Genomic DNA, 12,742 nt, shown 5'->3' on the forward strand with positions numbered 1-12,742 from the left:
AGTTTCTTTATTGTTGTTTCAAGTGGGATCTAAACTGTCAACCTCTTGTTCCTCACGCTGGCTGTCAAGAGACTCGTGATACCATCTGTCTGGATCCAAAAGCCTGAGCTGGGAGCAGATGGTAGAGACACAGACTGCAGAGGACAGACATAATGCAGAGAAAGTGAGTTCAGGAGAAATGTTTTCAGTTCAGCTTTATCTGAAATGTTCTTGATATAACAACTTGGCTTAACAGCTGCACAGTTATGAAAATTAGACTTTGCTAAAAGATACACCAAGACAAAACAGGTACAAGACCTGCCCTCGGTAACACGGGGGGCTCCCACATCACCACAGTGCACAGCACTGGTGTTTCCAGCACCTGGTTCCTGGTGTTTCCATTCAGGTCTGACTTTTTAAGTAGTTGTTTGTGAGAAGGATTTCCTACATGCTGGTCATCTCAACAATCTGGGACTACTTGCAGGGACCTGTAAGAAAACTGGAATCTCCTGGAAAGCATATTTCAATTATTTTCTGTTCCAATTGAAAAAGAACAACTCCAACATGTAACTGCTTAACTTTTTCATGGAAAAGGTCAGACTTTATTGTATTGCTTTCACATCTGTACATAGGAACATGAGCTGAAACAATCTGCAAAGTATCCTGTGTTAGATAATGAATCCACCTGACTTATATAAAACTCACTCTCTCATCTATTTCAAAACTCACTACTTAAATAAAATATCTTACTAGCACAGTTCTTGCCATAATGCTGCCCTGAACAGAACCTCCTTGCAGTCACTCCTGCATATTTTCCCCTGAGAGATCACTGTCTTTGAACTACTGGCTGGTAGATTTTCACTATGTGACTGTAAAACTGCTGAAGCGGGATGTAAAGCGTGTCCGTTTGGGTGACGTGGGATTGGTTCAAAAGGTTTATCAAATCAGAGTAACATCTTGATTTGTCTATTAGAATAGAACATAGCTTATGTTATTTGCTCACACAGTCCATCCCAGAATTACCTATGGAAGCCCAGTACGGTGCATGAATCACTGCAGTTAGTGCACGCTCGAGAGGCAATGACCACGGAGAAAAGTCACGATGGACAAGGTCTGATGGCAACTCTTCTTGCTGCCCCCTTGTCCTTCTTTTCATCTCCACATTTCAGATGATAGTCTCCTTCCATGACTTGATCCATTAACCTGGTCATAATCCATCTCGGGTGTTTAAGGAATCTGTTGAAAAGAAAACACATAAATACAAGTAACCCTCCACAGCTAAAAGAACAGAGAAGTCACTGTCTATGTTAAGATACAGCACCATGCCACTGACTTCTCTAGAAGAAACAAACTAAACCTTATGTGACTACAGATAATCATTCTTTGAGAAGTAAAGGCCTGAACAACCTTTCAAAGAAGCCAATGCAACAGTTTCTGTTTGGCTCAGAGCACACGAGTTCTTAGTGTAAGTTTAACAGAGGCATGAAGGTATTACTGAGAGAGGTGTGAGAATAAACTGTCAAGCACAGTTCACCATCTTAATTAGTGAGGGTGGCTCTTAAGAGAGTACAAGCAGCTGTGATACACAGTGGAGTCTAGTTTATGCTAGGCTTCATATCATCAGACCTACCTATGAAAACTGATTTTTGTACTGATCTGAACCAGATCCTCCTCATTAGACCATTCTTTTTTGTATAGTTGTGTTAATTATGTATTGCCTATGTTTGACACAGAGCCTCTGATTTTGATCACCTTTTTCTTCTTTAGAGTCACTTTGTTGAAAGCATTTTGGATCCACTGGTAAGCAGTTATGGAGTTAAATAACATGTTGGAGTAACTTGTTGGCCTTACTGACAAGAATAAATCACTGTTACATCACTTTATCCCAGTTTATCTAATTTGCTTTGACTGGGTCAAAGCACCTGACAGCTATTAAGAGGTAATTGTTTTACTGTCCTCAGAGATAAACATAAGGCCTGAGAAGCCTTCCTGAACTAGACCCAGAGCTGTGGATTCTGAAGGTGCTTGGCACTAGTGACTGTATCCATCTGGTCTCATGAACTTATAGATGACTAATTAATACAGTGTAGAATGGTGCAGCTCTAGGAGAAGATGATTGTCTGGGGGTGCATCTGTGTTGAAAAAGAGTTGAGGTACAGAAGACCAAGAGCAGGTCCCCTGGCTGCCTGGCACTCAGGAGATCACCTGTGCTGTGTGGAGCAAGTCTCTGCAAGGACAGCTCTTCCATCCTTCCCGTTCGTAGGTATTACAGGTCTCCTGCACAGTGTGGGAAGGCAAAGAACCCTGCACAGCAAAGGTGCTAATCTGTCTGTGCAACAGGAAGGAGTTTGTGGTACAAAGCCCTAACAAACCTGCTAACAGATCTGCTTTAAGCATGGAGCTCTATGAAAAGGCTCTTGCTGGGCTGCAGGGCAAAATGCAGCCTCTCTCCTGTCCTCCTGTGCTTGGAGAGAGGCTCAGCAGATCAGATGGCAGGGGGTCCTGGGGCAGGAGGGCTGCACCTGCATAACAGAATCCACCAGCAGTCTAAATGAAGAATGAACTGTGACAGCCACATGTTCTGCATGAGCATGGACAGACCAAGGACTTGTACCATTAACTGGAAGCCAAAAGCAAACAGATTGACACGATACTGGGGGAAAGGTTCTTCTATGGCTTGAAAGCAGATTAAAAGTTTGGTAGCAAAGAATAAGGCTTGGTAGGGAAGAAGTCAGTAGCAGGGTATACCAGGAACTAATGTTTATTTAACATCACCATTAGTGACCAAGAGAAGAGAGTGAGCAGAAAAGTCTTCAAGACTGTAGAAAATAAGCTCTTTCAGGTATTTGGATGCTGCACTGACAGCAAGGAACTCCAGAAGCATTTCATAACACTGAGTGGGGAAAAGGTGACAGGCTTGGAAAACACTTGCTGAAGGGGTGAGTAGCAATGTGCCCTCTAACATCCCCTCTTCTGCCACTGTGGATTCTGGAAAGTAGAGAGAGAACAGACTGCAGATTTTGGGCAGTCATGTGCTCTCCCAGAGAGCATCTCCTGCCCGTCAGAGGCAGAACACGAGGCTGAGTGATCCTGGTCTGACTCATCATGACATTTGGTGTGTTCTTGTGTGCCACTTACTGTAGATGCTAGGTCAGAAACAAGAAGCACTTTTGTATCCAGTGAGGTATTTCTGTCAACAGTACCCTGCTAACAGTAATCACATGCTCAAAATACTGCCTTTTAGACTAAGAACAACACATGGGGAAACAGCAGCTCTACCAAGTTACTGATTTGATGTTTATCTGATTGCTTTCCAAGCTGAAGTAAAAACTCTACACCAGACAGTTCAGGGAGATTGTTGGTATTCTGCACAGTAAATCAAATCCTAGGCTGACTTAAAAATAGCACAGCAAAATGTACTGAGCCTCCAAAGCAAAGCACAAAGCTTCAAATGGAACTTTCAAATACTGCTGCAGGACTGCCCAAGACTGTAATGTGTAGTGGCAGCTATTAAATGGGGTGTGAATGATACAATTGAGCAGGATATTCAATCCTGCCTTTCTGTTCAGCTGATTGAAAGGCTGTCCTTCAGATTTCAGGTGAAGGGAATCTTTAACAGGAAATTTCAATTAAAAAAAAACCCAACAATGGAAAATGAAAAAGGAGCAAATATTTTAGGAATCTCAGAACTATAGTCCTTCAACAGCCCAAAAGACAGCTGTAAGCATTTAACAGTATGGCTGTTACAGCATGACTGTAGCATTACAAGAAACATCCTATTTTTGTCAGTTCTGTGAAGTTACTGCTCTTCACTATTCCAGCTGGACCAAAAGAAACACGGTGGCTCTGCTTCTCGTCCCAACACTGTCTGCTTTCTGCTTCCTGACTTGCTGCAAGAGTGTGTTTCAGATCTAACTTGCTTATTTGGGCTCTACTGCCTGAACAAGCCTCAGGTCTTTTTTCAGGCCTTCAGAGAGAAGATAGCTTTAAGTCTATGAACTGAACCTGAGCTTCACCCAGCACACAGATCATTCAGTGCACGTCATCATATTCCAGTATACCCTTATTTGCTATTTATGGCTGCTATTAGTCTTTACCCTTTTTATCACACATGTTACTGTCCTGCTTTCAGCTGGGATAGAATTTGTTTTCTTCCTGGTAGCTGGTACAGGGCTGTGTTTTGGATGCAGTGTGAGGATAATGTTGGTAACACACTGATGGTTTAGTTGTTGCTAAGTAGCGCTAAGTATCTTAAGGACTTTTCACTTCCTTGTGCTCTGCCAGCGAGAAAGTGCACATGAAGCTGGAGGGGAACATGGCCAGGAGAGCTGACCCAAACTGGCCAAAGGGTTATTCCATACCATAGGATGTCACGCCCAGTACAGGAACTGGGGGAGCTGGGGCAGAGCGGCAGATCGGTGCTGCAGAATCGGTCAGCGAGGGGTGAGCAATTGCATTGGGCACCACTTGTTTTTTCTTGGGTTTTCTTCCTTTCTCTTTTTGACATACTCCTTTTTATTACAACCAATAGTATTCTATTTTAATTCTTATTGTTATATTTTTAGTTAATAGACTGTTTTTATCTCAACCCACGAGTTTGGGGGTTTTCCCACTGTCTGGGCAGAGTGAGAGAGCAGCTGTGTGGTGCCTAGTTGCTGCCTGGGGTTAAACCTCAACAATTAGAAACACATTTGTGTCCTCAGACACAAATCTATCATACTGGTCAAATACATATCAAATCTAGCATCTATCATACTACTCAGCTATTTTTTTCCCCAAGTTTGTGGACAAAATACTAAAACTCATCTGGGAAAAGTCTGACAGTTTCCCTGAAAAAGAGGGAAAGATTTACTACTGAATTCTTTGTGACAGCTATACTTCTTATAAAGGAGAATCATTATGAGGCGTCAAATGACAAGAGTTGGACTGGCCAAATATACAAACTAAATGTCTCTAAGCAAAGTAGTCTTCTATTTTAGGATTGTTAGTTGCTAGCTGAACTATAGTGTCACTTTGCCCCTCATGCAGAAGAGACATGAAGAATTAAACTGGATTTGTTTCTTAATTCCTTTGACAGCTTAAAACTGACAATTGGCTGTTGCCATCTACTGAAGCAAGTTGATTTCATCTTTGTAGGGAAGAACCACAGATTTTTTTGGTAATTATTCTTTAATAATTGTGGCTAGAGCTTTTAGCACAAGAAATACTCAGGCCTGAACTTTTTCTATCCTAAATTGAATGCCTCTCTATTATCTGTGCCTCATTTTGATTCATGTTATTAACAGCAGCTTTTGGAAAAGTTATTTTAAAATCTGCCTTCTCTCCTTGCATTATATAAACAAATGCATTTGGTAGAAAATCACTTAGGACTGCCTATGGCTGTGGTTTCTGAGTCTATGTGGACAGCTCATCAGTTATGGACAGCTCATCAGTTAACACAATTTTATCTGCCTTCCATCTAGGATGGAATTGCTGTTCAGAAGTCAGAGTACAGTATGAGGTGCATGTGAGCACTCAACTTCGAGTAATTTTAATAACATCTGAGAATTCCAAACACTCTAACAGTCATCTGTATCGTGGAGCCAGGCCACTTCTTACACAGAGATTTCTACAGAGAGGGGAAGCACAGTGACAAATGGCAAGGTAAAATAAATAGCTGATCAGTGTGCTCATTATAGTTAAGATTCAAAGTCTGGCAAGGAAGAAGTCAAGAGGTGGATTCTGTTGCATTTATGTGTATCCTGACACTGCTAGTGACAACATTCTTCTGATCTCTTCCTTTATGTGGCATCTCTGTTTTAGAGAGATGGAATGGAGGCTCAAGTGAGGGCTTACAGAAGACACCAGTGGCAGACACAGCAAGGACTCCAGTGTGCTGCTTTCCTTCTCCACTGGGCCATGCTGCCCCTCACAGTCACTGAGCCTGCATTTCTAATTGGCATTGCACTGATGAGCTAGTGACTAGAGCCATTTCTCAGATCCAGGATTTAGATGCTGGCATTCAGCAGAAGTGCTGAGTCACAAGTTTCAGAGGGCCGAATTCTGCTCACTGAAGACATCCAGCACAATTCACCTTGATGAAAAAAATACAGGTAATGCTTGCACTCTAGGATTAAATAAATCCAGTATTTCCTATTCAGTTTTCATTATTGATTACTTTTGCTCATTTTCTTTCTGATTAGAGTGCTTCATGATGAGTCACATCTGATTTTAAGAAAATACCAGGAGAACAGTCAGATTCTAGGGGACTTCAAATATAATAAAGAACCTGGCACACTCACACTACAGCAGTAGATGACATGAGCAAGCTCAGTTCTGCTCAGTTAACACAGTTGGATTTCTCCATTTGAATAGGACAGGAAGCTTCTAGGAGTTGCTTAGTTGTCTATCTTTCTTCCATCTCTGTCACCAGTTATGCTTAGAAACCTGGATATAACTTTGCTCCTATTGAGATGTTCAAGTGAGTGGTTTGCTGTAAAATAAAACGGAGCTTTTCTGATCCACATGCTCTTTTATTTTTACATCTACATTATCCTTCCCACGGTTTGTAGGATTCTCTTGGGATTTCCCCCCTTTGTTTTCCTGTCATACGTGCCACAGCTCCTGGGTGCAAGGCATTGCCTTCTGAATGCAAGGAGCACATTGCAAGGTTTCAGCTAAGGCTAATCACAGCTTTTTTAGTTCTTCTCAGTAATCATTGGTGAGTCATATGAAGAACATTCCTCTTATACTTAATTCACATAGTATGCCTATGTACTTTTCATTTCTGCTGGTAAAACTGAGACCCATTTTTCCTGCAGTGTCTTGTGAATCCTCAGCACTCCTGGGTCTCAGTGAAGAAGGCAGGCAGACAGCTTTCCCAGGCCTGGGGAGACCACAGGTAAACACAGCTACAGAACTTGGGTCACTGCAGGCAAGGCACCAAAGGGATTTAAATCTTCCCTTTCAGTGCCTTACTGCTGCTCCCAAAGCAGAAAACATGGCTTCAAATTAGGGCCCTCTCCTGCCTGCCTTGCTAGGGAACTGGTGAGGAGGAACCACACAAAACAATGGAGAAACCAGTAACCGGGATATTAACACAAATTTCTTTCCATGGCGACATGCTGAGTCTTTGCCTGGTACCTAAATAATTATGCAATTTGTGGCCTGGTTGCTGCATAGCTAAATAGAATGAAATACATTAAAAGATGAACCACAGCAGTTTTTTTGCTCTCTAATAATTGATCTAATTTTGAGGATTTGATTCTCAGTGGAAACCATCATCTAACATGACAACTTCCAAATTAAAGGATCACGGCTGAAGCAGGTACCTGTGCAGACTTCCAGTAGCTCAATAGCTGAAGCTGGAACACAGAAGTTCCATTTAAACATGAGAAAAAGCTACTTCATTGTGAAGGCGAGGTGGCACTGGCACAGGCTGCCTAGGGAGAGTGTGGAGGCTCCTTCCTTGGACGTCTTCAAGACCCACCTGGATGCGTTCCTATGCCATCTGACCTAGGTTGACCTGCTTCTGCAGGGGGGTTGGACTAGATGATCCCTAAAGGTCCCTTCCAACCCCTACCATTCTATAATTCTATGGTGGATAGAGACCAAGACTTACTTCTGAGTTTTGATTAAGATTTTGATTTCTACAGATGGATGACATAGTTTTATAATTAGAATATCAAGAAGTTTGCACAGCTGCTTATCTTCTTAATATGAAGGGAAATTTTAAGAAGCCCATTTGTCTACATTGACCAGACCCTACTCTCCTGTCAAACTGGGTGTTCATGTAGTAGGAAAAAGCCACTGAGCAAAAGAATGTCTGTTGTTCTCCTTAGGTCTTCCCGAAAACTAGATGCAACTCATCATAAAAAAAAAAACCTTACTCAGCAAAGAGACTGATTTAAACAAGAATACTTTTAATCCCTGTATTAGATGGTGTTGGAGTAACGAGATTTGGGGTTTGGGGAAATGTGTTTTGGGAGAGAAAATGGCTTGGGCCTTTGGCATGAAAAGCTTTTGTTTACATTTCCCTTAGTTTTTATTAATTTCTTTCCTGGAATATAGAGCATGTGTGTTACTTGCCCAACTGAAAAGGGAGAGAAGACAGAAAAAAAAGTAGCCAACTGTTTTGTGAGGAGTTTAGTTCTGCTCCAGACCTTCTGTTTTAGCAGAAGTGATTCTAATCCAGCTGCTTGAGATGGACCACCAAATCTCGCCATGGATGTTTTCATTTGCATTAACTACATGCAGTGTGATTTCTCCAGCAGCAAGATCTGTGCATCCCCTGGCCTTGTTATGCTCCCATCTGCCTTTGCCCAAGCTTTGTTCAGCTGTGTTTGTGCAATTAATATTACTCCAACACCAAACATTTCCTGTTTTTCCTTCTGGACTACTGACCAAAATCAGCTACTATTGCTTTATGTGGAATTCGAATAGAAACGTTTAGGAGATGAACACATACGAAGGATGGCACCACAGGAAAGGTTGTTTGGCTGGCTGGTTTGCTTGAAATTAGAGGACTGATTAAAATAGCTTGTTGTTAAATGGCATTTGTATCATATGTTCTCCAAGGTTATGCTTGTACCCTTACAACAGAATTTTCTATTTCCCTAACTTCAAAGAGGAAATAAAGAGGTATCCTGAGCCGGTTTTCTGACAATATTTAGAGAGAAATTCTACTGGCAGATTTGCTAACACATTTTAATTTAAACTGCATGTTTTCATTAACATACATTTGGCACAGAAAGTCCTAGCTAGAAATAGTGGTTTTCTTCCCAAATGCATTTCAGTGTTCTAAAATGCTAAATCCTTACAACATTTCCTGAGTTTTAGTATCGCTCAAAACTACAATAATTTGACGAGCAAATCCTCGTGCTACCATCAGCATGAGAAGGATGGTGAGAAGCTTTCTTATTATTCAAGATAGAGGTTTTAAAGGGCATCTGATGAAGGTGCATTTCTGGCTCGAGTGTGGTCTCTAGATTTTAATAAATATTAGCCTGGACGTTCATTTGGATTCAGCGCTGCTTTAAAGACCGGATTAGCAAAGTTGTTGACCAGCTGCAAACGTAACACCTAACCCAACAACAGCAGCAGCGCTTCAGGGAAAACGAGTCCTTAGGAAAAGACGCCTCTCGGTGCGCAGCGCAGGACACGGCACAGGGTCCCACGGGCAGGGCCGGCGCCCTGCAGCGGCCTCAGCCCTGGCCCCCGACCCTCGTCCGACCTCGGCGCTGCGACGAGCTGTGTTCCCGGCCCGCTCCCCGCCTCTGGCCTCATGCCGTCCCGGGGAGGGCTGTCCCCAGCCCCTCCAGCTCCCAGCCCGCGGGACTGCGAGCCGGACGGGGAGGGCGCGGACGGAGCGGCGCCGGGAGCACCCCGCGGGCCGCTGCCCAGGACGAGCCCGAGGAAATGACTTACTTCCCTCTGCGTGTCCGCGGCACTGCCCGGCGGCAGCGGGTCCCGGGGCTCCCCCGCCTCGGCTCTGCAGCGGCGAGGGGCATTTGGAAGGGAAGATGCTGCGCTGAAGGAGCCGAGACGCGGCGAGGGCATCGCGGGGCCCAGGCGGTCCCCGAGCTACGGCCATGCCGGGACACCCGGCCCCGGGCAGGGCACCGTCACCCCGCAGTCCCTTCGGAGCCCCCCGGGGCGTCACTCCAGGTACCCGTCAAAGACATCCAGCTCGCTGTCCGTTTCGTAGAGCACGGAGCCAGGGTCGGAGAGCACCCCCAGATCTACCAGAGCCTGGTCCATATCCTCGGGCAGGAAGACGATGCCTACATTGAGAACGATGTACTCCATCAGGAAGGCATAGTACAGGATCAGCACGTTGACAAAAAACAAGCCCACGTAAAACATATAGGGCAGCACCAGCAGTGCATGGAAGGCCCAGGACTCCAGCGAATCCAGACGTGCTGAGACCGCGGCGGGCATGCAGCCGTGCGGGGCTGCGGCGGGGGCAGCGAGCGCCGCAGCGGGCACCGACCTGCCGCGGGGGGCGGGCGCGGAGCCGGGAGCGGGGCGCCCAGGACCGCACTCTGCAGCCCCTGGGGCAGGAACGCGCAAAATCCCACAGCCGGAGCCGGATCCGGACCCCGGGAAGAGGCGAGCCCCGCGGGGGCGCGGAGGCGGCACAGCCGCAGAGCGGCCGGTCGGTCCTTTCCTCGCCCGGAGGAGGAGGCGTCCCGGCGGGCGGCCAGCGCGGGCTTCAGCGGCGCTGCCGCAGCCCCGCCGTTGGCAGGAGGCTCCGCAGGGGCATTTCCAGCCCCGGCCGCCGCAGTCCCGCCGCGGCTCCCCTCCTCCTCCCGCCCGCAAACTTTGCGGAAGGAGCCCGCAGGCGCGTTGTGGCTGTCGGTGCGCAGCAGCCGCGGCCGGCAGCCGGCTCGGCAGCCCCGGCCTGCGCGGCGGGACCCCTCCTGCCCGCCCCCGCGCCGCGCCTCTCCGCCACCCCTGCCGCGGCCCCTGGTTGGTACGGAGCGGCCGTGACAGGCGCCGGCGCCTCCGCCGCCTGTACCGGCAGCCGTCTCCCGCTCCGCTGCCCGAGGGCCGGCCGCGTCGGGCCAGAGGGGACAGGAAGCGGCTTGTGACCCCCGACTCTCTTCGCCCTCCCCTTCCTCGCCTTCTCTGAGCGCCGCAGCACCGCGCAGCAGCCGGGGACGGACAGTCCGTATCTTCCTCTGGAAGTTGTTTTCTGTTCCCCTGTTGTCGAATAAGGCCCTTCTGCAGCAGCCGTGTCGGCCTGGGCCCCTTCGGGCTGCGATGGAGGCATTTCTTTGCTGACCAAGGTTTTACCTATTCCAAATTTAATCAAAGGCGTGGTTTTAAACTTGGGTTGGAATTTGGTTGTTTGGTTGGTGTTTTTTTCCATCAGACACAGTCAGACAAACTTCAGCCTTTACTTAGATATAGTTTAGCCAGTTAAAGCAAAACAAAAAAGTCTAAATCCAGGTTAAGCATCATTAACAGTTGTTTTCTCTTTGTTTTGCTTTAATTAAGTTAGTTTCTAAACCAAAACTAAATGTGCAATTCTTACTGGAAAAACCTTAGCCAGAGGAATGCCAGCAGGTGAATTTCAGTGGTGCACCTTGCAGTGTCCTGTTCTCTGATCAGGACTGGCCCCATCAGTTTTGAGTTACAGCAGGTGAGCAAGGAATGCCAGAGGCCAAATTTCATCTCAAATTACAGTGTATTTAGGAGGTATATGGACACGTTCAATGGCTATTTTTTTTATTTAGGCTTAGTTTAAGTCTTCTGTTAACAGTCCTCTCACGACCTGACAAGATCAAGCTCATAACTGCTGAAGAGAGAGAAGGAATCAAAGAAAAAATGGAGGACAGTCCATTCGTGCTGGGAGGTGCAGATGGTGCTTGGCCCTCAAGGCCAGTGGTTACTTTTGTGCCCATGGTCAAGAAGGTCATTGGAGTCCTGGGGTGCATTAAGAAAAGCATAGCAAGGTGGAGGGAGGTTCTCCTCCTCTGCTCTGCCCTGGTCAGGCCTCAGATCTGGGCTCCTCAGTTCATGAGGGACGGGGACCTGCTGGAGAGTTCGGTGGAGGGCTACCAAGATGATCAGGGGACTGGAATATCTTTCTTCCAAGGAAATGCTAGTGGACTTGGGGCTGTTTAGCCTTGAAAAGACGGAGGGTGGCCCTCGTTAACACTTATAGGTGTTATAAAGGGTGGATTTCAAGAGGATGGGGTGCTACTGGTTGTTTTCGTAGTGCCCGGCAACAGGACTGGGGGTAATAGAGATAAGCTGGAATATAAAAAGTTCTTTACTGCAAGGATGAGGGAGCCCTGCCACAGGCTGCCCAGGGAGGGTGTGGGGTCTCTGGAGGTTTCCAAACCCACCTGGATGCGTTCCTGTGTGACCTGATCGAGGTGAACCTGCTTTAGCAGGGGGTTGTCCTAGATGCTCCCAGCAGGTCCTTCCAACCCCTACCGTTCTACGATTCTGTGGCCTCGGGAAGGGGCTCCTGAGGCAGGCGGCCTGGGGCACGCACTTCCCCTTTTCTGTGGGAATCCTGACAAGGAAGGAGAAAGTGACCCCGGGCTCGGCGGGCAGCACCCCGTTCCCGTGCAGGCGGGTGGCGGCTAATGGCAGGTGTGAGGCCATGGCGGCGGGGCCGCGGGAGGTGCCTCCCTGGCCCCGGGGAGCTCCGGGCCTCGGCTGATACGCGAAGGCGGCGGGGCCGGGGCAGGTACCTCCCTGGCCCCGGGGAGCTCCGGGCCTCGGCTGATGCGCGAAGGCGGCGGGGCCGGGGCAGGTACCTCCCTGGCCCCGGAGAGCTCCGGGCCTCGGCTGACGCGCGAAGGCGGCGGTGTGACGACACTTCCCGGCGTGCCCCGCCCGCGCATGCGCCTTGGCGCTTGTGTGCGCCGGAGCCGGTCGCTGTTGGGGCTCAGTCGCGGTTTTCGCCCCGCCGGGCGCCGCTCGCCCCTTACCAGCCCTTACTTGCGGGGCTATGAAGCCCTAGAGCCCCGCGGGACGTAGCAGCCGTTCGCCGCCAATATGTTCGGCCGCTCCCGCAGCTGGGTGGGCGGCGGGCACGGGAAGGCCGCCCGCAGCATCCATTCCTTGGACCATCTCAAGTAAGCGCGGAGCCGGCCGCGGGCTCGGCGGTAGCTGCGAGAGGAAAGAGGGCCGTCGGAGCGGGGTGGGGGCTATCGCAGGGAGCTGTGCTGCCGTCGGGCCTCCCAGGCTGTGAGTGGACTCGGAGGGCACTACTCTGCCTGGGGGCCGAGAGGCGGGCGGGCTCCGTCTGCGGAGCTGCTCGGGG

The 12,742-nt window shown here is 48.2% G+C and overlaps 2 protein-coding genes across 4 annotated transcripts in view; one reads left to right on the top strand and one right to left on the bottom strand.

The window, feature by feature from the left end:
* Positions 1–558: 558 nt before the first annotated feature.
* DEXI (Dexi homolog) lies at positions 559–10,719 on the bottom strand. Its single transcript, XM_061994014.1, has 2 exons — positions 9,385–10,719; positions 559–1,215 (listed from the first exon to the last, which is right to left on the bottom strand). Exon 1 carries the CDS (start codon positions 9,895–9,897, stop codon positions 9,616–9,618), a length of 282 nt encoding a protein of 93 aa, XP_061849998.1. The 5' UTR covers positions 9,898–10,719; the 3' UTR covers positions 559–1,215; positions 9,385–9,615.
* A 1,628-nt stretch (positions 10,720–12,347) lies between these two features.
* CLEC16A (C-type lectin domain containing 16A) overlaps positions 12,348–12,742 on the top strand; it is a 69,748-nt gene continuing 69,353 nt past the window's right edge. For all 3 annotated transcript variants that reach the window (XM_061991864.1, XM_061991866.1, XM_061991867.1), the window contains exon 1: positions 12,348–12,554. In XM_061991864.1, coding sequence (XP_061847848.1) covers positions 12,475–12,554 — 80 coding nt within the window. In that variant the 5' untranslated portion in view covers positions 12,348–12,474. The remainder of the gene's footprint in view (positions 12,555–12,742) is intronic.

The sequence above is a fragment of the Colius striatus genome, chromosome 3 (genome assembly GCF_028858725.1).
Source record: "Colius striatus isolate bColStr4 chromosome 3, bColStr4.1.hap1, whole genome shotgun sequence".
Taxonomy (NCBI): domain Eukaryota; kingdom Metazoa; phylum Chordata; class Aves; order Coliiformes; family Coliidae; genus Colius; species Colius striatus.

Excerpts from the sequence above, each read along its gene's own strand:
- DEXI (XM_061994014.1), bottom strand. The coding sequence starts at position 9,897 with ATGCCCGCCGCGGTCTCAGCACGTCTGGATTCGCTGGAGTCCTGGGCC.